Source organism: Balearica regulorum, chromosome 2, assembly GCF_011004875.1.
Source record: "Balearica regulorum gibbericeps isolate bBalReg1 chromosome 2, bBalReg1.pri, whole genome shotgun sequence".
In the NCBI taxonomy this organism is placed as follows: domain Eukaryota; kingdom Metazoa; phylum Chordata; class Aves; order Gruiformes; family Gruidae; genus Balearica; species Balearica regulorum.
In genome coordinates, this window is record NC_046185.1 from 13,302,206 (window position 1) to 13,326,431 (window position 24,226).

General features: G+C 42.2%; 1 protein-coding gene across 10 annotated transcripts in view; it reads left to right on the forward strand.

Moving 5' to 3' along the window:
* Positions 1–23,681, forward strand: part of ZHX1 (zinc fingers and homeoboxes 1) — a 35,472-nt gene extending 11,791 nt beyond the window's left edge. For 3 of the 10 annotated variants that reach the window (XM_075743373.1, XM_075743371.1, XM_075743372.1), the window contains one exon: positions 6,282–10,397. In XM_075743373.1, the coding sequence (XP_075599488.1) occupies positions 6,496–9,120 (2,625 nt within the window). In that variant the 5' untranslated portion in view covers positions 6,282–6,495 and the 3' untranslated portion in view covers positions 9,121–10,397. Of the gene's footprint in view, positions 1–6,281; positions 10,398–10,988; positions 16,908–17,351; positions 18,408–22,997 lie in introns of those variants that run through there. The other 7 variants (XR_012833716.1, XR_012833712.1, XR_012833714.1 and 4 more) reach the window with 7 other exon arrangements.
* Positions 23,682–24,226: the final 545 nt, after the last annotated feature.

The following is a 24,226-nucleotide window of genomic DNA, read 5'->3' on the forward strand; positions in this document are numbered from 1 at the left end:
AAAAAAGGCAGAATTATGAGTCATAATGTATCACCACCTTTTTGTATCCAAGGTAGAATTTGCAGGATGTTTTGTTACCTGCTCTTGATCATGCTTTTATGCCTGTCATGCACCCTTGCAGGCTGCTTTAAACCACCTGTATTAAATGGATTCTCCTCCTCTGTCTATCTAGTCTATTGTATTGGCATACTTCAGTGTAGTCCTTCAGCAACTGCTGCTGCTTCCTGTGCTCCTGCAAATGCCCCTGGTCTAGCAGGAGGTATAAAAGCATTGAGAGCTGGTAAGCCCTGAGACTTAGTCCCACTTGTTTGAGGGTAGAGAGCTCCCAAGACTGTTAATTGCTGTTGAGAAGGTATCATTTTGCTACAGTGACAAGCAAATATTATTGAAAGCAGACAGCAGCCGATTTGAAATCTGGTTTCCAATGTGACGAGGGCACATACAGTTAGTTGCAATCAGTGGAGGAGGGGGAGAGGAGAGGGAGACAATCTGTGCTGAGCTGTGTCACCTTTAAAAGCGCGGGGGTTTCTGTATAGCACGAGGGATGATTAGAGAATGAGTCGGGCTATCTAGCAGAGGAGACCATCTGTAGGACTGCTGCTTTGGTCTCTGAAGAAGCTGAAAGGTGTCTGGGGACACAAACTCCGGGAAGTGAAAGGAAGGTCTTGTACTTCCAGCACTAGATTAGGGCCTGGGAAAGTGAAGGTCTCTAGAAATTTTTCATCTGGGAACAAAAAATGCAGATTCAAGTCAAAAGGAACATTTTGTGAAATCCTGTCTGTGCCAGATTGTTTCATTTTAAAGAAGGAAATCCCAGGAGAATAAAACCTTTTGTTTTGATGTTTTAAGGAGAAACTTTTTTGATAAACAATTTTTTAAATGAATAATTTTTTTACTGTTCTATTTTTTAAAAGCCAATATGAAACATTTTGGGGGTAGAATTAAATGTTTATTCAACCCATAACATATTTTAAAATCTTTTCATGTCAACAATTTATTTCTGCCTCCTTTCCTTTTTCTATGTAGCAGCACAGCAAGCAAAACAAAACAGTGCTGTAATTATGCAAAAAAAAAAGTATCCCTAACTCTGCTGCCATTTTATCCGGTACGATGAGCGTTTACATAAGTCTGATACTTTCAAGAATACTCATGCAGAGATGTCTGATGTTAAAAGTACTGAGTGCTCACAATTTGAATTGAACACTTTAGAGATCAAAAAAGACAGACCTGCCTATGTGAGGTTTAGCTGCCAAGGTGACTGGATCACATAAAAAAATACACGCTTATGTGACTGAGGAGCAGAGACACGCACCATGTATGTTAAAGGTACTTCTTCATCAGTGCACCCATGATTGTTAAGTACTTGTGACATTTGATCAGTAGCTTCTATATGATCAGACATAAAATCTGATTGTGGCTTTGTGTATCAAAAGCAGTGGCACCAGTTACTGTGTTCACTGTAGAGGTACCTGGGCCATATTTTGTAATAGAGAAAGATAATCTAGGTCATTTAGTGGTCATTTCTGGCCTGAAATTCTGAAGTTTACTTTGATGGAAGCTGCTCATGACCCATTAAAACCAGCGGGGATAGGAGGTAACAGAGAACACATGAAGTCCTCCTGAAATCAGTTTGACAAGTTTAGCTCCTGTGTTGAATTAGAACCAGACCTCTTTTTAAAACGGGAATCAAATGTGAATATTGCAGGGTTTAGATGGAGGTTTGGCTTTATTTTGGAGTCATAAGCAGTAATGCTTTCTGAACTTCGCAGATAATGAACAACTGAAGAAAAATGGCACTACAAAACAAAGTGCTTTACCCTTCTTGCTGAGAGGCAGCACAGATCAGAGCAGATTAGACTATACTGAGCTCTGTGCAGAATATCTTTTGATATGGATGCATCTACTCTGAATAACTGGTAATAGTTAGAAGGAGGCTAAACAAAGGATCAACAATAGCACATTGTCATGGATTAATCGGACACTGTAAAGAGAAGACAAAACAACACTTCCTGCGTTGAGAGAGATTGTAGGCAATTTGTAGTCTAGGTGATTTTAAAAGTTAGAAGCTGTTTCTATTGCTTCATCTTTTCATGAGCCACTTGTTTGGTCATATTCTTAAAATCACATTACGTGGGTTTGGATTTTTTGTTGGCATGCTTTTTCTGCACACTGGATGGAAGTGTCATACAGCAAGCAGGAAGAAATACCTTTTCATAAAGCATACAACCTGAACACACAGTGAACACTTTCTGTAAACTCATTTATTTTCTTGCTGCATCACCTAATCCTTTTGGGGGAGGGAAGGAAGAGATGGATAAAAAAATTGTGCTAGAAACAGGTTCTCTTATGTGTGTTTTCTGCTGTCAACCCTTTGTCTTTGCCTTCTCAAACTATAATCAAAGAGGCAGAAGATTTCAATCTGCATTTAGAAAATATTTATATAATTCTTTATCCGAATCTGCTATAGAAACAACTTTAAATGTTGAATTCCATTCTGGAATAAATCTGTCAATATAATTATTAATGAATTGGGATTATTCAATGTTTATGGTCTGTTTCTGAAGAGCAGTGTCCTGAGCAATTGCGTGCTCAAAGATAAGATCATGGACCTTCAAAAACGTATGTCTGCACTTTATGTTCCTGGAAAAATGTCTGTTTCGTGGGCTGGTTTTGCTAGGAATGTCAATTGTATGAAAATCTGAGGTAAAATTACAGAAGGAGATTGCAGTGATGCATGTTTTGAGAGATTAAGAGTGCCACTAATTGAAAGTTTTCCTCCAGATTCTTTAATTGAAAAAATGCCGCTTTTGACATAAAGCAAACACCTGGACTATTTCATTACAAACCAAATTGCACAAATAATGTCAATATTAACAGCGAGGGATAAAAATACAGTCCAGATTAAAAAAAAAAAACAAAACAATATTAAGTCATGTATTCAACCCTGAGCTATGTAAGGGACAAGTCAAAGCAATTTCTGAACCATTAGTGATCTTCAGGAATTCATGGAGAATGAGGGGAGGTCTCAGCAGACTTGAGACTGGCAAACGTAGTACCTAGTCTTAAATGAGGGAGAGGCACAAGAGGAAGAGAACACATATGGAATCACAGATCGGTTAATGGGATCTTCATTCCCAGGATGATACAGGAAGAATTTACTAAAAATTGGTCTGTAAGAACCTAGAGAATTGTAACAGAGTTCTTTAAAAAGGTGGATTTGTCAAAACCAGACTATGTCGAGCCGATCTGATGTCATTTTTTGCTGGAGTAGTTGGGATGTTGTAAACCTTACTGAAGTCAAGATACACAGCAAGGTCCCACATGGCATTCCTGGAAGAAGTACAGAAGAGGTGGGTTAGAGGAACTGAAGTACAAGGGTGATACATAATTGGTTTGATAAACTACTTGAGTGTGAGTTTTCATAATCCCTTGGTAAACTGAGAGAACATGCCAAGCAAAGTGCTACAGATGCAATAATCCCATTAGCACCGAGGAGAAGGGAACGGAGGTTTCTGTAAAGTCTGTAGAAGAAAGAAGGCTGGGAAGGGTTGCAAGCATCTTGCTTTGAGATTTTAGTGAATGCTGTCATAGCTCTTCATAGCCCTGACTTAAACAGGATTTTGAAATCACAACATCCTTCTAAAAAAAAAAAAAAGGTCCTACATAATGTAGTCAGAAGAGCATAGATGTAGCTTTCTTTTCCTGAGACCTCTTTACATCAAAGAAAGGTGTTGCTCCATTGGTAAACAGTGGAGGGATAAGATAATCTGCCTGTGCACTGAACCACAGCAAACAGGTATGTGATACAGATTTAGCTAAAAGGCTGCATGTGATGCATATGGACCTGTAGGCTTACAGATACTGTGAACGCTGTGGGTAAATGAGGGGACTGGAGAAAAACACTTAATGATTTGTTGGACAGGTTTCTCATTTTATTCATTACCTGCAGCCTTATCTCTAGCATGCTTCAACACTGCGTGCCAGGTCAAATGTTGCTCAAATGTTGCTTTCACTCGGGCTCTGTGCCATCCCAGAACGGGACCCTCAGCAAGCCCTTAAGTTCACTCAGGCTGCCCTGTGTGTAGATCCTATGTGCTGCACTAGGGATGAGGCATTGCTGAGTACCACAGTCACTTCTCAAACTGCAACTTCAGTCAGCAAAACTTGCTGTTAAGTAGCTTTTGAAAATGGGCATTTCTGGCATTTCTGAAATTTTACTCAAGATCGCAGAAGGATTAGGTAATACCACCCAGCTCTTTCCCCAAGAGCATTGCTCAACATTGAGTCTTGGCAATTGTCTTTCTTTTGTCAAGAGCCCTCCAGCCCCACAGAGAAGCAGTACGGTTAATAATGCTCTACCTCTCATCCCTCAGGACACTGAGACAAATGGATCCATTTAGTTGTGCTTCATGGTTCTCTCACTGCAAAGATAAATGAGATGGCCTGCAATACATACTTTGTATATACATTAAAATAAGTATCTTTTACACTTCTGTGCCATTTTACAGACTGCCAACATTAGCTGGTGGAAGAAGGGTATCTTTTAACTCCAGTACTATTAAATAATTGTCATCCTGGAATGATGATTACCCAGGATTTATTGAGCATTGTCAGTGTCCTTAATGCCATGTAACCGTATCCTTGGCATAAAAAAAGCCTGTCGTGTCAGGCTGTGCACTTTGGATGTAGGCACAGAAGTAGTGCAGAGGGTGACTGTTAAAAACATTTGGGGAGGATTTTTATGACAAAAGTAAGGTAGCACACACAGTTTCAAAAGCAGAGCTTGTGGAGCAGCACTGGGTGGCAGCTGTGGATGAGCACTTTCGTCTAAAGAAAATATGTGTTAATAAAAATTTTTTTAAAAGTTAAAAATTACCTTCCTTCCTATCCACAGCCTCTACCCTCCCATAATCAAAAAAGAAAGAATCATCTTATACAGTGAAAAATGGTATTTCTTTTCCCCTTCCCATTTCTTGTAACTGCGTTTCTTCCTTTTACACTGCTCTTCTTCCTTTAAGATGGTCACGAGCAAAGCTGGCCGCCTGTTTTTAACCTGTTACGTGCTGTTCCCTTTCTAAACCTTCTGAAACAGCTACTGAGTATTCCCCTTGAACTTGAGCGTGCCCCCACTTTGGGAAGTAGATGATGTTCCACTGTCTAAAAATTCATGTACCTATCTGATTTCTGGTATGAGAAATCAGTGTCTGATTTTATTAAAAAAAAAAAACAAACAAAAAAAACGCTAAAGAGTTTATAACCCTCTGCAGGAGTTTGTGCATCGTTTCCAACAGACCAGTTGTGGTCCCCATGGGATAAAATTCACTCCAATCTATGCTATTTAAGATTATATTTATTCTCTGCATTTCTGTAGTCCTCAACTTTATTTGGTGGTACTTTAGTTTTTCTTAGAAATGGACAAGGAATTCTAAACAGAGAATACGTATTTTTGTATGGGCTTCTGCTTGCTATATCAGTCTTTAATGCTTTTTCTCTCTGGTACAGTTCACACAATCGATCGTGTCCCTGTTAATGCATAGAGGCATGAAAACAGATTTTAGTTAATTGTCATGTGCTAGCAATCAACTTTTATTGGTTTGGGATTGGTCTTCAATTGGAGAATGACATTTGAGGAGCTAGGAAGAAAGGATAGTCATCTTTTGTCTGTCAAAGAGTCATAAAAAGGCATTGTTTTGCCTGTTTTCAGACTTGGAAGAAAGGCTCTGCACATGTTCATACTTGCATGTATAATGCAATAGAAAAAAAGCTCTAAGCCTGCCTCTTCTGAGACCCTTCGCAAGATGACGTGAAAGATGTGACAGAGTCAGTCAGTGGAGATGTCATACTGTGGTCAAGGTTGTGATAGGAAGGACTTGAACTCACAGGGCAGTCGAGAGCAGTTTTCATAGCTTGGGCAAACCAGTCCAAAGGCAAGACTGCAAAAATTACGTTGGACAACTGACCTCAGCATCGTGCCAAGAAAAAGGCTTCTGAAGAAAGGGAAACAATCTGAAAGTTACCTGTTTTACACCATTCTGTCTTTCATGCCTGTCACTGCATTGACATGAACTAAAACAAATTTCAGGCTCTGTGAAGGGGATTGGATTTTGCCTTTCTTAACTTAGCTTCAAGTATCTTTTCTTGGAATGGGTCTGCTGGTTTCAGGGGATGAACAGTGGCAGACTGAACCCCAAAGGACTGAATTACCTTAAGCCATAATATGTAGCAGAATAGAAGTTAACTCTTTACATTGAACTAATTCCACTGTCTCTTCTTTGCTACAGGTGGTGGATGTGGACTTTAAAACAGTGTGTCTCAACATCTCATCCTCAACTATTTTTAATCTGATTGCACTACAAAAGAAAAAGCTGCTAATGGGATAAATGTTGAGACTTTACAAGAACTGACTTGAAGTACCAAAAGCCATTATTACTAATCAAGAAGACCTTGAAGCTAAGTCTGTATCTGACCAGTCAGTATCGTTTTCACATAACAGGCATGGCAAGTAAACGAAAATCAACAACACCGTGCATGGTCTTAGCCAACGAGCAGGATCCAGATCTAGAAATGGTATCAGACTTGGAGGAAGGACCACCTGTACTTGCGCCAGCAGATAACCCTACAGCAGAGAGCGTAACAAGCGATGAGGATGTTCACGAGTGTGTGGATTCAGACAATCAGAAAAATACAAATAAAGTAGAAGGTGGTTACGAGTGTAAATACTGTACTTTTCAAACTCCAGATCTCAATATGTTTACTTTTCATGTGGATTCAGAACATCCCAACGTAGTATTAAATTCATCCTACGTTTGCATAGAATGCAATTTCCTTACCAAAAGATACGATGCGCTCTCAGAACATAATTTGAAGTACCACCCTGGAGAGGAGAATTTTAAATTGACCATGGTGAAACGTAATAATCAGACAATCTTTGAACAAACAGTAAACGATCTCACTTTTGATGGGAGTTTTGTTAGAGAAGAAAACGCTGAACAGGCTGACTCTTCGGAGGTCCCCTCATCAGGGATCTCAATTAGCAAAACTCCTATTATGAAAATGATGAAAAACAAAACTGAGACTAAACGTATTGCTGTTTTCCACAATGTAGTTGATGACATTCCTGGTGAAGAAAAGGGAACTGAAAATGAGCCAAACTCTGAAGAAGTAGTAGAAAACCCACCACCGGCAGTTTCAGAGTCAAAAGCGAGCCATTCAGTTGTTTGCAGCGCAGCAGATGTGGCTAGTGCAGTAGTGACTCCAGCACCAGTTCTTCAGCCTGGGGTGGCACAGGTCATAACAGCTGTTACAGCTCCACAGAACTCAAACCTGATTCCAAAAGTCCTAATACCTGTAAATAGCATTCCAGCCTATAATACTGCTTTGGATAACAATCCTCTTTTGCTTAACACCTACAACAAATTCCCATATCCAACCATGTCGGAAATCACTGTTCTTTCCACTCAAGCTAAGTACACAGAGGAACAGATTAAAATATGGTTTTCTGCCCAGCGTCTGAAACATGGTGTGAGCTGGACACCGGAAGAAGTGGAAGAAGCAAGGAGGAAACAATTTAATGGTACAGTGCATACTGTGCCACAGACAATTACTGTTATTCCAGCACACATTTCCGCCACTAGCAATGGTTTACCTTCAATTTTACAGACATGCCAAATAGTCGGTCAGCCAGGACTTGTTCTTACTCAAGTTGCAGGTGCGAATACCTTACCAGTAACAGCCCCAATAGCGTTGACTGTAGCGGGAGTCCCAAACCAAACACAGTTACAGAAGAGTCAGATTCAGACTGCTCAGCCTGTTGCAGAAACCAAACAAGTAGCTGCGGTTCCAGCCCCTCAGCCTATCAAAAATGAATCCACACTGATGAATCCTGACTCCTTCGGCATCCGAGCGAAAAAAACTAAGGAACAACTAGCAGAATTGAAAGTCAGCTACCTTAAAAATCAGTTTCCTCAAGATTCAGAAATTGTTAGACTTATGAAAATAACAGGCCTGACTAAAGGAGAGATCAAAAAGTGGTTCAGCGATACACGTTACAATCAGAGAAACTCAAAGAATAACCATGGGATTCATCTCAACAGTGATGCATGTACCACCATTGTTATTGATTCAAGTGATGAAATGAACGAGTCCCCGACAGGAGTTGCTCCACAGAGCAAGTCATCATGGAGCACTTTTCCTGATTTCACTCCACAGAAATTCAAAGAGAAAACTGCTGAACAACTGCAAGTCCTCCAAGCAAGTTTTCTTAATAACCCTGTCCTTACTGACGAAGAGATGAATAGGTTAAGAGCCCAAACCAAACTGACTAGGAGAGAGATTGATGCCTGGTTTACAGAAAGAAGGAAATCAAATGTCTTAAAGGAAGAGGGAGCTGACTTGAATGAGAGCAATGCTGGCAGCTCAAAAGAAGAGGCTGGAGAAACATCTGTGGGAGATGGAGCAGCAGGAGGAAAATCAGGGTGTTCCACTTCAAGCAAAATAGGCAAAAAATCACCAGAGCAGTTGCACATGCTTAAAAGTTCCTTTGTCCGTACTCAGTGGCCATCTCCACAAGAATACAACAAGCTGGCAGAAGAAACTGGGCTCCCAAGATCAGAAATTGTGAGCTGGTTTGGTGATACTCGCTATGCCTGGAAAAATGGTGGATTGAAATGGTATTATTATTACCAGAGCGCCAGTGCAAACAGTCTGAATGGCCAAGGCTTTGCAAGGAAGAGAGGGAGAGGAAGACCAAAAGGGAGGGGGAGAGGGAGGCCTCGGGGGAGGCCTCGGGGAAGCAAGAGGTTAAATTGCTGGGACAGAGGCATGTCTGTCATAAAATTCAAAACTGGAACAGCAATCCTGAAGGACTACTATATGAAGCACAAATTCCTTAATGAGCAAGACCTCGATGAACTGGTAGCCAAATCTCACATGGGATATGAGCAGGTCAGAGAGTGGTTTGCAGAAAGGCAAAGAAGATTAGAACTTGGAATAGAACTGTTTGATGAGAACGAGGAGGAAGACGAAATGCTGGAGGATCAGGAAGATGAGGAAGAAACGGATGATAGTGATACTTGGGAACCCCCTCGACATGTTAAGCGTAAACTTTCAAAATCAGATTGATGTGCAATTTGGGGGCCAAAAACCTATGAATTAGGTTTGATCTTATGGTGAAGAGCCAAATGATTTTTCATGGCCTTCAGTTTAGCAAGCACCTGCTTAGCATCTTCCTTCCACCTAAAAGAACATGGGGAAGATGCTGCCTGTGCAGGCAACAACTATTTGCTTCCTTGCTGCAAGAGATGGACATCCACAGGCCCAGCCTAGGACATGGGGTTATAAATCGAATCCAGTTCAGCTCCTCCTCTTCCACATTACCAACGGGAAGGTTCATGTTCATCATTGACGTGACTGCTTCTCAATATTTAAATGCCTTATGTTGTTTAATTCCAAAAAAACACAATTTTTTGTTAATGTAGGAGAACATTGCCTGCTCATGAAGGAGGAAAATACAAAAACCTAAGATGTCTTTTTGCAAACATCGCTTCACCTGAAAGGTTTCAAGGCCTGGGTTTATTTCTTAAGGAAAGAGTTCAAAACAAAAGAGAAGGAGAAAAGTGTGACAAAGGAATCAATGAACCTAGGGGTGAGGATTGCTTGGTTTAAGAAAATGAGGTGATATTGGCACCTTTTGCGTATCTTCAGAGTGTTTTGGGTTTACAGAACTTGTGCTGAAATGTTCCTTATTGATAATTATGAGCTAACTGAATGAGTCTAATGCTAGAAGATGCTTTTTGTTACATTTAATCAGTGTATCTTACATCAATTTAATTTAAATGCCTGACAGACTTGATGCAGTTGATAGTAACATTTGGTTTTAGCTTGTGCATTCTTTCCTTTGTTGGAAATGGTAAGAAAAGTATGTATATTTCTAGCTAAAAAGAATAATTTCTTGAAATCTTACACTGAATTTTAAGGTAAATGTGAGGTGGAAACTGCCTAAAATTTGTTCAGAGTTGCTTAGGGGTTTGTAAGAATACACAGATACAGAGATGAAAAGCGTCTTTGGGTGCTAGTAAGAAGGGTTTTCAAGTAAGTTGTGGCAATGACGTGATGCTTAATTCTCAAACAAAATTAAGTTATATGGCTTTTAGATGCTTAGGAATGATAAACATGTTAGTATTTAATTGTTCTTCAGCAATAGCCCAGTTAAATGATTCGTGTGCAAGTTTAACTTAGAATCATCCTGATGGACTGAGTTCACTGCTCTGCTGATTGTTCTTAGGGCTGAATGCACTTATTTTTTAGAGGTGGTTTGATCTACCTGAACTGAACTCTAGAAATAATTTAATCTGATACAAAACTTCTACATCTTGAATAAGTGTCTTTTAAAAAGATTTTTTTTAAAAAAAGCCATTTAAGGTATTGAAATCATAGTTGAGTTTGAATTACCAACTTAAAAACAGTGGGCCAAATGCACAGAAGTTAGTTTAGGCAGATGTCTGGCATTCTAGAGAACTGGTGCTCTGAGGAAGAGTAGTTTGTGTTCTTGCTACTGTTGGTCTGCATTTTTTAGGGATAAGTTACTTTATATTTAGATGTCAAAAGATGCTGATGAATTGGTGCTGCTGTTGCCAGCATTGTCTGCTTTTACGTTGGCACTAACAGAAAGGATACTAGCAGTCTCCTTTTGCACATCTGTCAGCATCTTCTCTGTAGGCTTCTGCATCTGATAACCAATGAGAGACAGATTAGTGTGGAGAAAATGTTTCTTAATGTTTTCACATTTCCAAAAACCTAATCCGGATTTACTCTTTCTTCCTCACTGTGATAACTGTCAAAAGACCAACAAAGTCCTCTGAAGCAGAGGAGTCCATGTTAGATCTGTTTTTCATACCTGACTGCGGGTGAAACCCAGGTCAAAGCAAGAAAGGGAATAACATCTGACAAAAAAAATATTGTTACTCACTTTCCTCTCTGGACACTTGTAGCTGCCCTTCTGCTCCCAGATTGAACAGGCTGCCTGAGTTGCAGGAGGATGTTCTGTGTGAAAGCCATTTACCAGAGTGAGCTCCTCTGACTATTTGAGATTGCTGGGAAGAAAAAGGCAATGGCTTTTGGTGTGTGACAGGAATTCAATGATGAAACTATTTCCTGGCTTCCAAGACTCAAATCGGTGAGGTGCAAAGTGGCCAGCCGTGCTAGAGAGGACTAGCAAGAATCCCTCATTTTCATTTTGGGGTGGGGGAGAAGCAAAATCACGTTGTCATTGGAGTGCTTGTGACTCTGGATGTGAGGTGGTGTAAGAGAGATCAGGATCTGGCCTTTCCAGCATTGACTGCTACTTGTGGTGGTTGGGAGGTGTTCTTGTTTGGCTGGTAGTGGGATGCGTGAGGCTGTTGTAGATGCCAGCAGATAGAAGAAAGGCTCACGTTAGCTTCAAACTCTGCTGGGAATACGGGGTCAAAAATCAGTGCTTGCTGAGTGGGAAAGGACAAAGCTATTAGAGTAAGAGATGCTATTTTTAAGTTTCCAAAAATATTAAAGCAAACCCTTAAAATCCTTGGGAATATGCCTCTAGCAAGCAAAATCTGGAGTTGCCTTAATCCTTAAGGTTGACCCAGAATTAATTGTCAAAAGAAAAAAAACCCCACCCAACAACCTGTCCAAATAAACATCTCTTTTTTTTGTTAGCCGAGACTGCATTTAGGATAGCATTAAATCCAACATTCTTTAAAAGATGGGAAAAATAAAGATCTGAGTTAATTATAAGATTAAACTGGGACGTTTTCCATTTTGGCAGTGTTCTGTTAAATAACACTCAGCTACAATGGCAGGCCTTAGCACATCTGGTCTGAAAAACACAGGAGGAAGAAATACATTGTTTATCAGACTAAATACAGTTGGATTCAACATCTTTCAGTAAAATGGTCAGAGATGGTGGCTGATGTATGCTGGGGCAGATTTTCAGTTGCTGTAAATATTACAGTTCTATGTATTCCAGTGGTTATAATAGTATTTACAGCCCATTGAGGAACATCATCTCTTTGCAGAATATAAAATATAAATTAAACCATGTGCTATGGGTCAGCTAATGGGAGATGCAGAATCCCCACATTTCCTTTGGGCTACATGCACGTTGTAAGCCTTTCAGTTGTGCTAGGATGAGAAAAATCTGGGTGGGTTCAGCCTGAAGAGAGCAGTTGTGTGCATTCATTATTGCTCATAATCTGTCTGTTATTTGTGTTTGAACAGAGTCCATTAATTACCAGTTTATTTCAGGTTTACAGCATGTGTATATTTGCACTGCGTACTGGGAGAGAGGGAAACTCCTTCCAGAGGCCTCCCGCATCAGGACTGACAGGAGAAGCATTGGAAAGAGCTGTCAGCATGCCGGTCTGTTTTATCTGAATTGTGCTCATGTCTGGTAGGAACTCAAAGCTACTGGTAACAGCGGGTTAGCCCAGATTCATCTCAGCCAGCCTTAGGCTGCTGTGCTTCTTACCTAGGTGCCCAGGGTGTGCTATATGGTCACTTGAGAGAAACAAATTGCCTGGTGGGTGGAGAGGATATGGCGCCTTCTCATTGTACCAGTTACATACAGGAAACTTCCTGAACTTAAGCATGTCACCAAGTGTCTGTAATTTATGACGAAGCTGTGCATTGCTGTGCTCAGCAGCAGCACGCCCCTGCAGCCTGGCTCCCTCTTACAGCTTACGCGTACATACCTGCAGGGTGTTTTGGAAGCCACTTGGGCTGAGCTATGTTGGCAGTGGGGAGGGAAGGGGCAGGAAAGTACATCTACCCTCGGGTGAGTGTCTGTGTGGGGTTTTCATTTCCCTGCTCAGTGAAGAACTGTGTGTAGATGAGCCTGTGGTATGTTTTCTGTATTTCTGTGGAGCTTTACCTCTTAGGTTGGAGCTAGTTATGAGCCAGGCTTCAGTGACTGTCATGGACAGTGAGATGAAGGAACTCTTTGATCTTGCTCAGATCTTACCTCTAGATAGCTGGCTTGTTCGCAGTTTTCCTTGGGAGCACTGTGTGAGAATTCAGCTGTGAGCACCAGTTCCTCTGGAGCTAAGGTAGAGCTTTCCTCTTCATCTGCTGTTTCTGCCAGGAGTACCTGATCTGGTGATGCTAGTTACTGCTGTCTCTGGAATTCGGCTAAAGAGAGAATTAAGACAATCCTGTGCCAGAATGGAGAGGGGCTAAAAGAAAGCAAGCAGTGTCACAACTGGGTGAGACATCCGCTGTCACTGTATCATGCTGCTTCATGGCATGTTTTGCCCTTGTTTCTGAAAACAATGAAAGAGCACAGTTCCATCTTAACCAGTGCTGTCTTCCCAGTATCAGCCTCTCAATGACCCCAAGGTTAGTGTTCGCTGTAGAAAGTAAGGTAGACCTATTTCTCCCTGGAGGTTTGAATGAACTAAGAGTGCTGGCTTGTAAGAAGTGGAAAGAAGGGAAAATGCAGAAGCTTGAAGACCTTTGCTTGCCCTGCAGAATTCACTTACCTAAAAGTTGATAAGCAAGGCAAGTTTTACTCTTGCTGTTATGACAGAACAAGTAAAAGTATTGCAATCACTCATTTTTAGCACACAGAAATCTCCACTTTGTTTTGAAAGCAAAGGAGAGGAAAGATACCTAGTACCTTATGATGAGAATTTAGTGGATTATCTCTAATACATTGTAGTAAATGAGGCCATTCCCTTTTTTAACCTTGTCCAGTACCATTTTAAAAACTGTTTTTTCATGACATTATATGCAATACGGTGTCTGGCTGTAACTGTGGTCATTGGGAAGGAAACTCTTGCAATGTCTGCGCATGATATGAAATAATTTTTCTAATGTATGATTTGCTGACTTTGGGCAAAAGCCTATTTTCATCCTGCTCGCCAAGGAACTCTTGAGGCAGGCAAATGCACTCCCTTCTCCTCTACAGAGCAGAGAAAGCATTTCTGGAGCCCAAAGTGATTCATGGCCTTATGCAGTCCCTGTAGGCCAGAAAGTCCAAAGATGCAGACACACTCTTCCTCCTCTGTTCTCCTCTGAAATGAGAGCACAGCAGTGACTCTGACAACTAGTCCCTGGCTGCTGAGTAACCAAGCTGTAGTGTAAGGTGGGGAGTGTTCTCCATTTTGCACTTAATGGAGTACTGTGTATTCAGGCTGGATATCAGTATTTGCTTCTGTAAATATGACAGTATCAATTTGTGTCCTCCACCTAAGTCCCATATCTGTCTATATTCATATCTCCCAAGGAGAGAAGATAATCTTTAAGCTTCTGTAATATTAAATATCCCTGCCCTAACCTGAATGCAAAAAATAGAATGCAATGAAATCTAGCTACTTTCTTTGATTTATTTTTTTCTTGGAAAAATAATTTTGCCTACAGTCAGTAGTAATGAAAAGATAGTTTCAATGATCAGAGGGCAGTAAAACTGTTGAGAGTTGTTCATAATGTTCATAATCGTGTAAATTAGAGATGGGAAGGGCTAATAGAGGGCTCGGTTCCCTGCACTGAACGGTGCTGGGTTACGCCTGTATTCTCCGTCAAGCTTGTGGTATCCTAGGATGAGTAGATTTACCAAGTAGCATGACACAAACTTTACGGGTCAAGTTACCTGAGATTTGGTGATATATTAAAATTCTGTAGGAAAAGATTTTTTTAAATGAAAGTTCTAACAGAAAGCGAAAAATCCCCTCAATAGCTCAAATATCGTTTTCCCACTTGTAAAAAGGGAGCTTTTGAAGCACAGGTGGGGGTTACAGCCAGTATTTCAAGTTCAGTGGTCTGAGCTTTTGGGGGTTTTTCTCCTTCTGCAGTGAAGAACGTCTGCACTTTTTCAGTGGATAGTCATTGCAAAAATGACTTACACAATATTGTAAAATGTAGAGTGGTAACTGAGGGTCCCGTAGCACTTTCCACAAATTAAGGTGGGATTCATCTGAAGGCATGTTGATGTCTGCATTTGAGCAGGACGCCGTAGCTAGTCGGTATACCCAATGCATGCAAGCGAGCTCATCCTAAATGCCTGGAGTTGGTCAGACAAGCTGCACCCTAAACTCCACGGACTTGAGACGTGGCTTGCAGGCAGATGCTGGCACTACAGATGTCTGAAATGAGGCGAGATGGGTCTTTGCCTGGAACATGCTGGCCAGATTGCAGCACTCATGTTTGTGCTATGGTTAGCAATGGTACTTACCTCTGCTTCCAACTTGACTCTTGTTGGGAAGTGTGAGGCCTTTTTTTTTTTTTTAAGTTTTGTTTTCTTTTTTGCCTTTTTTTTTCTTTTATTCTAGAGCAGGTAGCACTACAGTGGTGGATAACTGATCCTCGGTTATAATACTGTGGCATAAAAATGATTTGGGGTTTCTCAAGTATTGAAAGATAAGGTTACTATATGAACATTGGACTGTGCATAACTTAGAATGTGTTAAGACATTTAATATTTGTGTCCCGATTGATGAAAGTATTTCCTTACACTTACTCAGTACTACATACCTATCATGAAACTTTCCCTAAAGAATCCACTAGAATGACAGAACTGTGATACGAAAAGATCAACCACAAGAGCTCCGTTAGGATTTCAAAACGTTCCCCCCACCTCCAGTTCCAGCTTATGAAAGCGTTTCCGATTTTGCATAGCTGGCTATCTGCATGTATGCTCACAGTCTGTACAGAAATGCACTAAAATGAGTTGCCCTACCTGGGAAGGCTTTATCTTGTATAGAAAATGTGGCACTAGGTACTGCTCTTCATGTGCACAGGAGAGTTAACAGGTGTCGATCTCGTTTACAGAAATGATGGCGCTTTGCAATTTTCTATAATATATTGCAATATATTTAAATGTCCTGTTTGACATGTGAAATGAAATTAAGTTAATGCATTGTTATGTATTTGAAGTATGAGGAAGACGATTCACTAACGACCAGCAAGGTTTTTAGAAGGTGTCCAGTATGTAGCCGTCTGTGTGATCTGTCTGGTGTATGTAATGTTAAAGGAAGCAACAATACTGTCACTGTTTAGAATGAAGAGTTTCTTTTGAATGATGCAATAGCTTACAGTGTCTTTCCTTTGTAGCTGCCCAATGTGGTGAAGGGGAAGCAATTCTTGAAAAAGTTCAAGATAACTGGTTAACTGTGAATGGGCCTAATCTTTCGTGAAACCAAGAAAATTTTTGGACACACACAGGACTTGAATACTCAAAAGGATTGGAACTTAGTGTTGTGCCAAAGTTAAACTACTGCAGTTGGCAGAAGTTCTGCACTGTAAATAGAAGACTGATTAAAAGACAGCTTGTAAAAAAAAAAATCAAATTTTAATACAGTACGTTTTTATTCTGATACATGATGGAAACATTGTTTTAGACCTTTTTTGAAGAGGCTTCAGTGACCACTAGATTTTTGTCCTCTTATATTTTGTTTGGCCTAATACTATATGTTCTAGTAAGATGGGCTTTATTGCCTGTGTTCTTTGATATGTGATTAAGCTTATAGCTTTGAGTGACCAAACATTTTACAGAGTAAAAGTTCTTAGAAACAGTATAACGTAACTGATATTTCTGTGTCTTATTTATCAGGCTCTGCACAAACTTGGAAGGTTGTGCTGGACTTGCACAACTCGTATATGGGAACGCAGCATACTTCTGGATAGTACAAACCTAAGCCTTTGTGGCAGTACGGATCTTGTCTTTGGATTTATTTTTGTTATTTTTTTGAGGCAAAGAGACAAATGGATGCTGCTGTAAAGTATTTGTAATATTGCCATTATTGCTTTCTGTAGCAATTACTGCTTTTGCTTCAACAGATAAAGAAAATAAATCAGAGATAGGAAAAAAAAATCCTAAAAGACGCTGGTAGAAGAAAGGATCATGTGGGAACTTCTGAAAATAAACTTTGTACCAAAAATTTGAAAACAGAAATAATGGAATAAATGTCTCCTTACTGAGTGTGTGTGTATGTAAGAGGTGACGTGGAAACCAGGAACCGTGTCTGTATGAAAATGTCACAAACCAGACCTTCTTAAATGCCTTTTTTTCCTGTTACACAAAACTGAATTTCACTAATTTCTCAGATGCATTGAATTTGGAGAACTGGCTTGGCTGAACAGCCAGCGTGAGGTCAATTCACGTGCGAGTCAGTACAGCTGCTCGTTGCTGAACTGTTCTGCTGTGTCAGCAGGCCAGGGACATTCACGTGATTTCTCTCATTAAGGCAGATGCTCTTTATTACCATGTTGAAAATATTTGGGCTGGGAGGAGTAGGGGCGAGTAGGAGCCACCTCCCCACTGAAGCCCCCGTCAGTTGGATGTTGTATTTTGTGGCTGCTTTTAACATGTGCCTTTTCCTCAGCGAAGGGTCTGAGGTGAGCATTTTCTGTTGAGCTCTGACTTGCCATCCCTCACAGAAGCTACCCATCGGAGGCAGTGCCACCATCTTGCATCAGCGTGACTCATCACACCCGTCTACTTCAACTGTTGTGCTGCAACTGGAGGGGCTCAAGACCCGGTCTTCCCCGCAGGACCTGGCATTGTGCCTACAGACCTGTCCCTGCCTGAGAAGAAGATGTTTAAGGCGATAGAATCGTTCCTGTGCTATAGCTTATGTCAGTCCTGAAAAATGACATCCCTAGCTGAAGTAGTGAGCTATGCGCAGGCCTGGAGATGAGTGTTAGTAGTACAGCTTGGTGTTTGGCCAAATAGTTTTACTCAGTTGGGTGGAAAAAAAGGGAAATAAAAAAAGAATGCTTATTCAAGAATCCGTCAGCTAATGAGGGAGTTATGAAAAGCCCTGGATTGTGCACACAGTCACCTTTTTTTTAAACAGTTACCTTATTTGTTTACAGTGTTATCAGCAATTCCAAAATGCTGCAATTCAGTCGATATTTTCACAAGAGACCAGCTGGCCTTGTGGGTTGTTTCCTTTCTCCCAGCCTCCTCTCCCCAGCCCCTTCCATCTTCCATTTGTTTTCATAACAATACTGTCAAATACTATTTTTAAGAATTTAAAATACCAAGCCACATTGTGCACTGCCTTATTTTATTCTTTATGCCAGAAAGTCCCCTCTAGAATGATGTTAAATTGCTCCCTGTGAGCTTGGCGTTGCTTTGAAACATTGCTGGTGGGTCAGATGGAGGTTTCAAACATTTTTGGTTGTTAAATGACTTGTTGCGCTTCAAATACTGTAAAATTGAAACCTTTGAATATATTCATATGTTTTTACTGCTATAATGTTGAACTGTTAGCATAGTGACTAATTTCTCTCCCGTGTGTGTTTCTTTACAGGCTCAGTGCTGAGCTGATGTTCATTACCTTAAAATATTTATTTGGTAGAAGAAAGAAAAGACGGAAAAAGGGAATGAAAGTGTGTCGCACCTAGTTGATTTGTGTCTTTGGGTGAAAATAAAGGTCAGTGTTGGCAGCCATTCTCCTTTTAGTGATTTTCAGTTTTCCTAAATGAAAGCTAAATAGGAAAAAACATAATGGCAGTGAAGCCTGTCTTAAGGGACTAACATGGAAGAGGGCCCACAAAACAGCCGCTAATAATGACGTGTTCTGAACCAAAGGAGATGGTACAAATAATATTGCAATTGTAACTGCTCTCAATCCTGCAGTTTCAGTCCAGCCGCTGGCCAGAGCCTCCTGGTGAAGTCCAGCTGCAAGGATTTCTATGCAAGCATCGTGCCTGGCACCCTTAAAGTGCAGAAGCAGAGGCCGATGGAAGCCCTGTGATGGAAGTGGCTCCTCATTTTTCTTAGTGACACCACAAAGTTAAAAACTGCATTGCTGATGTATGGTTTATGGTGTTCTTTGCTCTACATTCATCCCACTTGGAATGATTTGGGGAAGGGAGCAATTGTGGGCAAAGTCCGTTCTTGATTTCTGCATTTTGTTTCATTTGTTCATTGAGCAGTACTTTCCGTGCACTTCGCCTCATGCTTTCTGTGGGCACTGATACTTGCAGAAGGCAAATACGAAGCCATAGAAGCTAAATTTAATAGCAGTTTCCACTGGTCCTTTCCAGCAGTGCAGAAGCTGCATGGGAAACCAGGCACTGTAGAATCAACAAACGGTTTGGTTGTTTCCCTTGTGGAGGCAGCCTCCCCTGCCAGCCTCCATGTGGAAAAGGAGAGCAGGGCTGGAAAAGCCCACTAGTTGTGAGGGTTGCTCAAGGGCAGTCCCAAAGCCCTGGGTATATTTCTTCAATGTAGTGTTTTGGGTGTTTTGGGTTTTTTTATAATTCTTTAGATATGTTTCTCTTTGTTCCTGCAAGACAGCAATATTGTAAGAAGTCAGCTCAGGTTAATGGCTGTTAGTACAATAGAGGTCTACCGCAGCCAAGGCTGCTTAAACGGTGTCCTAGAAGAGTTGCTACCAGCCAGCACTACATAGTCCTACCCAGTCCTGAAAACTTCACAGTAGTAAAGGTTTAACCTAGAGAGGTAACAAATCTGCTGTGGTCTCCATGGCCTGGTTTCATCATGAGTAGCAATTAAGCAACAAGTGTAACGGTGGCCAGGGGAAGTTAATGAGTTTTCAGACAAACTGATAAAACTGAAAAAAGGCCATAGAAGGAGGCATACAAACTTCACCGTGCCTGACAGGGAGTCTGCTGGGTTTTTTTCCAGTCAGAGCAGTAGATTGGAGGTACCGCCCTGTACAATGACTTCTGCATCAAGCTTGTATCCACAGACCATCAGACTGTCAGCCACGTGGCTGAGTGAAGCATCAGCCATGTGATTCATATCAGTACTGGAAATGTGCAGGCTTGCACGGGAAGATCACTGCTTCACAATTCTCCCCAGCACCTGATCACTCTTCTTTCTGTCTTTCAGAAAGCTTTTTTCCTCTTCTCAACAGCATTCTGGTCAAACCCAAGGGCGTGCTCATTCTGTTCATCATTTATCTTACTAGACAGAAAATAGTTGCAAAACCCATTAATAGCTGAACACATCTGTGTGTAGTGCACCCTTTGGGCAATAATGACTTTACTGGGTTTTGCAAGGCCTGAGGGAGAAGGATTGTGGCCTAGTTAATATGGCTTGCTAGAGGTTTGAAAGGTTGCACTGTTTTAAGGTAGAGCAGGCAGATGAACCATCTTCTGGGGGATGTGTCCTCTCCTGTCTCTCCTAAGGACCTCTAAAAAGCTTTTGGCTTCTGCTGCCAACAAACAGTTCTTAAGTCTTTGATTTCTATGATGCACCACCTCTCACCTCCCCACTCGTTTTTGTTGTCTTACTAGAAGTGTGGGATAGCTTGATATTTACACAGAAGGTGGATTCCATGGTTTTACTCTTCTGAGAGATGAGAAAGCAAAAGGAGATTCCCTGCCTGCTGGACTGGGGCTGGTTGGAGTAGTGCTGCTGCTCTGGCTGCCTCCACCTCCCTGTCACCTCTTCCTGCCTGGTTTCCTGCCTGATGCCCTTCTACTCAGCCACTGGCCTCTGCGCTCTCTCATTAATACTGCCCTGGTTTCAACGTGCCCTCCTTCCATAGTGCATGAGAGTGCCGGAGCACTTTTCCCCTTCAGTAGGAGTAAAGCGTCATTTTAGTTCCTACATTTGCCTTTGCTTAGTCCTGATTTTACCTTCCTCAAGGACAGATCTGAATTTAGCAAATGTGGATTCCTCGTGGTCACAGTTGGCTGAACTGGTTTCTCAACTAGCTCGAGGTGGATGAAGGTTCATCCTCATCCTACCAACACTTCTTTAACGATGTACTGAGTTCCAGACAAGTACTCTTTTTCTGAAATTTGTGTCAGTGGCTTGTGGGAGCTTTGGTTGTGGGGGGGTCAATCTTTTGCCACTCTCAGTGTGACCACTTACTGTTCAAGGAGGATCACTCTTGAGCTCTGCAGTTGCACCTCAAACCATCGTAGTAAGATTTGCAGGAGGTCATCTGAGCTTGTCAGAGGTTTAACTGCAGTTTTGTTTGCAGTTTGTAGTAGTGATAACCTCTGTATGCCCCTGGCCATGAAATGTCGTTATCTGTATTACCCTCCTGCGTTAGTCATGGAGAATATCCCCTTATGTTGGACACCATGCAAAGAGGATGAAAGACAGTTTTTGCTCTAAAGAACTTGCAATCTAAATAAAAGGCAAGAGACAAGGACACAGCAAGACAATGTCAGCAAATAGAGCTGCTCCTCTTTTCATGAACGTGTTTAGGGAAGAGCCTATATTATGACTGTCAGAAAAGAAAACTAATCTTCCCTCAAGGTATGAATATTTCACAATGTCTGGAAGAATCCACTTAAGGATTCAGGAGCCACCCATCCTTTGAGGAATGCTGCCTGTGGGCCTCACTGCCCTCTTCACTGCAGGCAGCTCGCTTTCTTTGAGGAGGGAACTAGTCTCTCTTTTGCTTTCTTCCAAGGGCAGCTCCTTTCCAGCATATTTTCATAAAGCTATAAACCATGGGAGAGCTGCATTATTCCTTAGCTGATGTGTGTGGGTTGTGCCTACCAAGATAGGGCCCCAGCTGCTGACCGAGGTTTCTTCTTCCTACTGTGTGTGCTCGGTGGTCTCTGAAACCTTTGTGGCGTGCGTTCTCCTGGCACAGCAGTGGCCGGGCTGAGGCGAGGACCCATGGAGGCTATCGCAATACAAATAATAACATCAGTTATTAAAGGGGGAGAATTGTCTGAATTAATTTTGCCTGAGTAGACTGGGAAGCAGGGAGAAGGGAGGGCTGTCGGGATCTAGACCAGCTCCACCTTCCATGCTGTGTTTTCTTTTCCTGGCCAAAAGGCCCAGGCAATAGGGCAGGTTGACAAATTCCTGCCTATCATTTGTCTTCACCGCCCAGGCTTTCTCCGGATTCACCCTGCCTGCAAGATGAAGCACACTAGCCTGCCCCCCGTTCATGGAGCCTGAAGCTGGGTCACAGCACCTCACCACCGGCATAACGAGGCATGCTCGTGTGAACAGCTCCAATAGCTTTGCTGATGCGCAGGAACTTGCTCGGTCACCGCAGCTCACTGGAGCCCATTTGTTTTATTGGTTCATGTGCCGAGCCGGTGGTTTAGGCTGGTGGTGGAGTAAGACCTCGGCTACCTTCAGGAAGAGATGCATCAGCGGCTTCTTTTTATCCCCGAAGCTGCCTACGTGGAGCAGCTGCAGCAGCGCAGGCTCTCGTAGGGCTCGTGTATCTTTGAGCCCCCTCAAAGCTGCCTCTTCCAGAGATGTCATTTTCTCCCCTGTGAAGCCAAGGCTACCAGCACCACAGCAAATCATGCCATGCAAACTCAGGCAAGCAGCTTCACTTATGTACAGTTGGAATTTGTATTCTGGCAGCTACACTGATGACTTGGGTCCTAGGGGAGAAATCGAGCAAATCTCCGGTGCTGACGAGGCACAGGAATTTCCTAAAGTTGCATTTTTTTATTTCTGTAACTAATACACGAAGAGCCTTTTAAATGCCTGAGGGGAGGCGGGGGAAGGGGAGAGCCAGGCAAGGGAGGAAGGAAGAAGAGAGGCAATATTATGCCCATGACTTATGACTGAAACCATGCAGTCAGCTGCTTGGCCCCCTGTGTGGTGCTCAGGAATCACTGCTCTCCTAACGACGATTTACCAGACAAAGGCATTCTCTGCATTGCAACACAGAGCCTTTGCAGACCACGTTGGTATCCTCAGGGGCACGATGGCTGAAACCCCCAGCCCCAGAGGACTCTGCAATCGAAGCTGGCAGCCAACCGGCCGCACTGGGATTTGCCCCTGGGAGCGCCTGGCTCTTCGCGTGTTTCACTTTGAGCTGGGGCCACATTTCACTTCGATTACTCATGTTGCTTTTTTGTTTTTTCTTCTTTTTGATTTGTTCTTAATCATCTTGCTGGATTTTTCATGCTTTGCTCATTAGACTGGTGTGTTGCAGCATGACTGGCTGTCCTGGAGGAGTGGGAAAGGAATGCGTGTGTCCGATGTACATGAGGAGAAATGCAGGCACTCGTGCAAACCTCCGCAGGCTGATTCTGTGTGCTCTGCCTCTGTCCTGCAGGAGTTCATCGCACGAGTCTGCGTGCAGGAGGAAGCCATATGGTTTTGGTGTGCATGTAAAGAAGCTTTGACTCTGCTCACCTACCTTCACGCTTGTAACAAGACTGAAGCATGTCAAACAAACTCCTGATACTCTCCAGACTTACTTGTTAAGCAGTTTACTACATTCAGGTGAGCTTGTTTGCCAAACAGCAAGTTTGAAAGCAAAAGAAACCTCCATTCCCTTTTATTTTTCTGATCAAATTTACCCGCCAAAGTTGAGTTTCTGCCCAGGGATTTATGCCAACTGATGCTACATCTGGTCATAGCTATGCTGATATGGAAGGATATTTTGAGCATGTATCCATGTATCCACTTAGAAAGAACAACAACAAAAAAAACCCCCAAACCCAGAACCCATATTTTACATGTCTACTAGAAGGAAACCTTTAAAATTATCCATACAGGCAGTGCTTTGGTCTCAAAAACTGTTCTGGTCTAGACAGGTTCATTAGTCCATTTTGCAGGTTAAGGAAGTAAAAGGATAACTTCTCAGCTCACGTTCTCCAAACCTGCACGGTGATTAGATGGGACAAAATGGCCCTTCCTGGATGGACGGACTGGCACGGTGGAGAGAGGAAACAGCATTGCAGCACACGTAAAACACAGCACACACTGTGCACAGTAGTATCATGAGGCAGGGCAGACAGCTGGGATAGCTACAGCTTCACCTAGGTGCTGTTAATGAGTGACACTGCGCCTGAGAATCCTTACGCCTTGAAGAAGCTCTAGGATCACTTTGTCATGTCCCCTTTTCCCACAGCACAGTGTAGGGGGCTGTGGGAAATCCTGTCTCGGAAGGCCTGAGATTTCAGAAGTTTCCCCTTCTGCTTTGGGGCAGAAAAATCAAATGGAAAAATTACCGAAATACACTGCCACCCACCCCCACACAGGCACCAGGCCAAGATACTAACAGAGCAACTCTACAATTATGCAATTAATTTAACAAAGCACGGGACGCTTTGGTTCCACTATTTGTTACGAGATCTTACAACATTTCCATTACAGTGATGTGACCAAACTCCTCGCCAGAGCCGGGGAGGTGCAGTGGCCCTGCTCCCTCTCGGGGAGCACAAGCCGCACGAGTTTACCACCAACCTCCTAAAAACAACGGGCACATGCCAGAAACGAGGAGTCACACGCTGCCCTGAGGCAGGGCCTTCCTCTGCTCTCGCTTCTCTCGGACTTTGG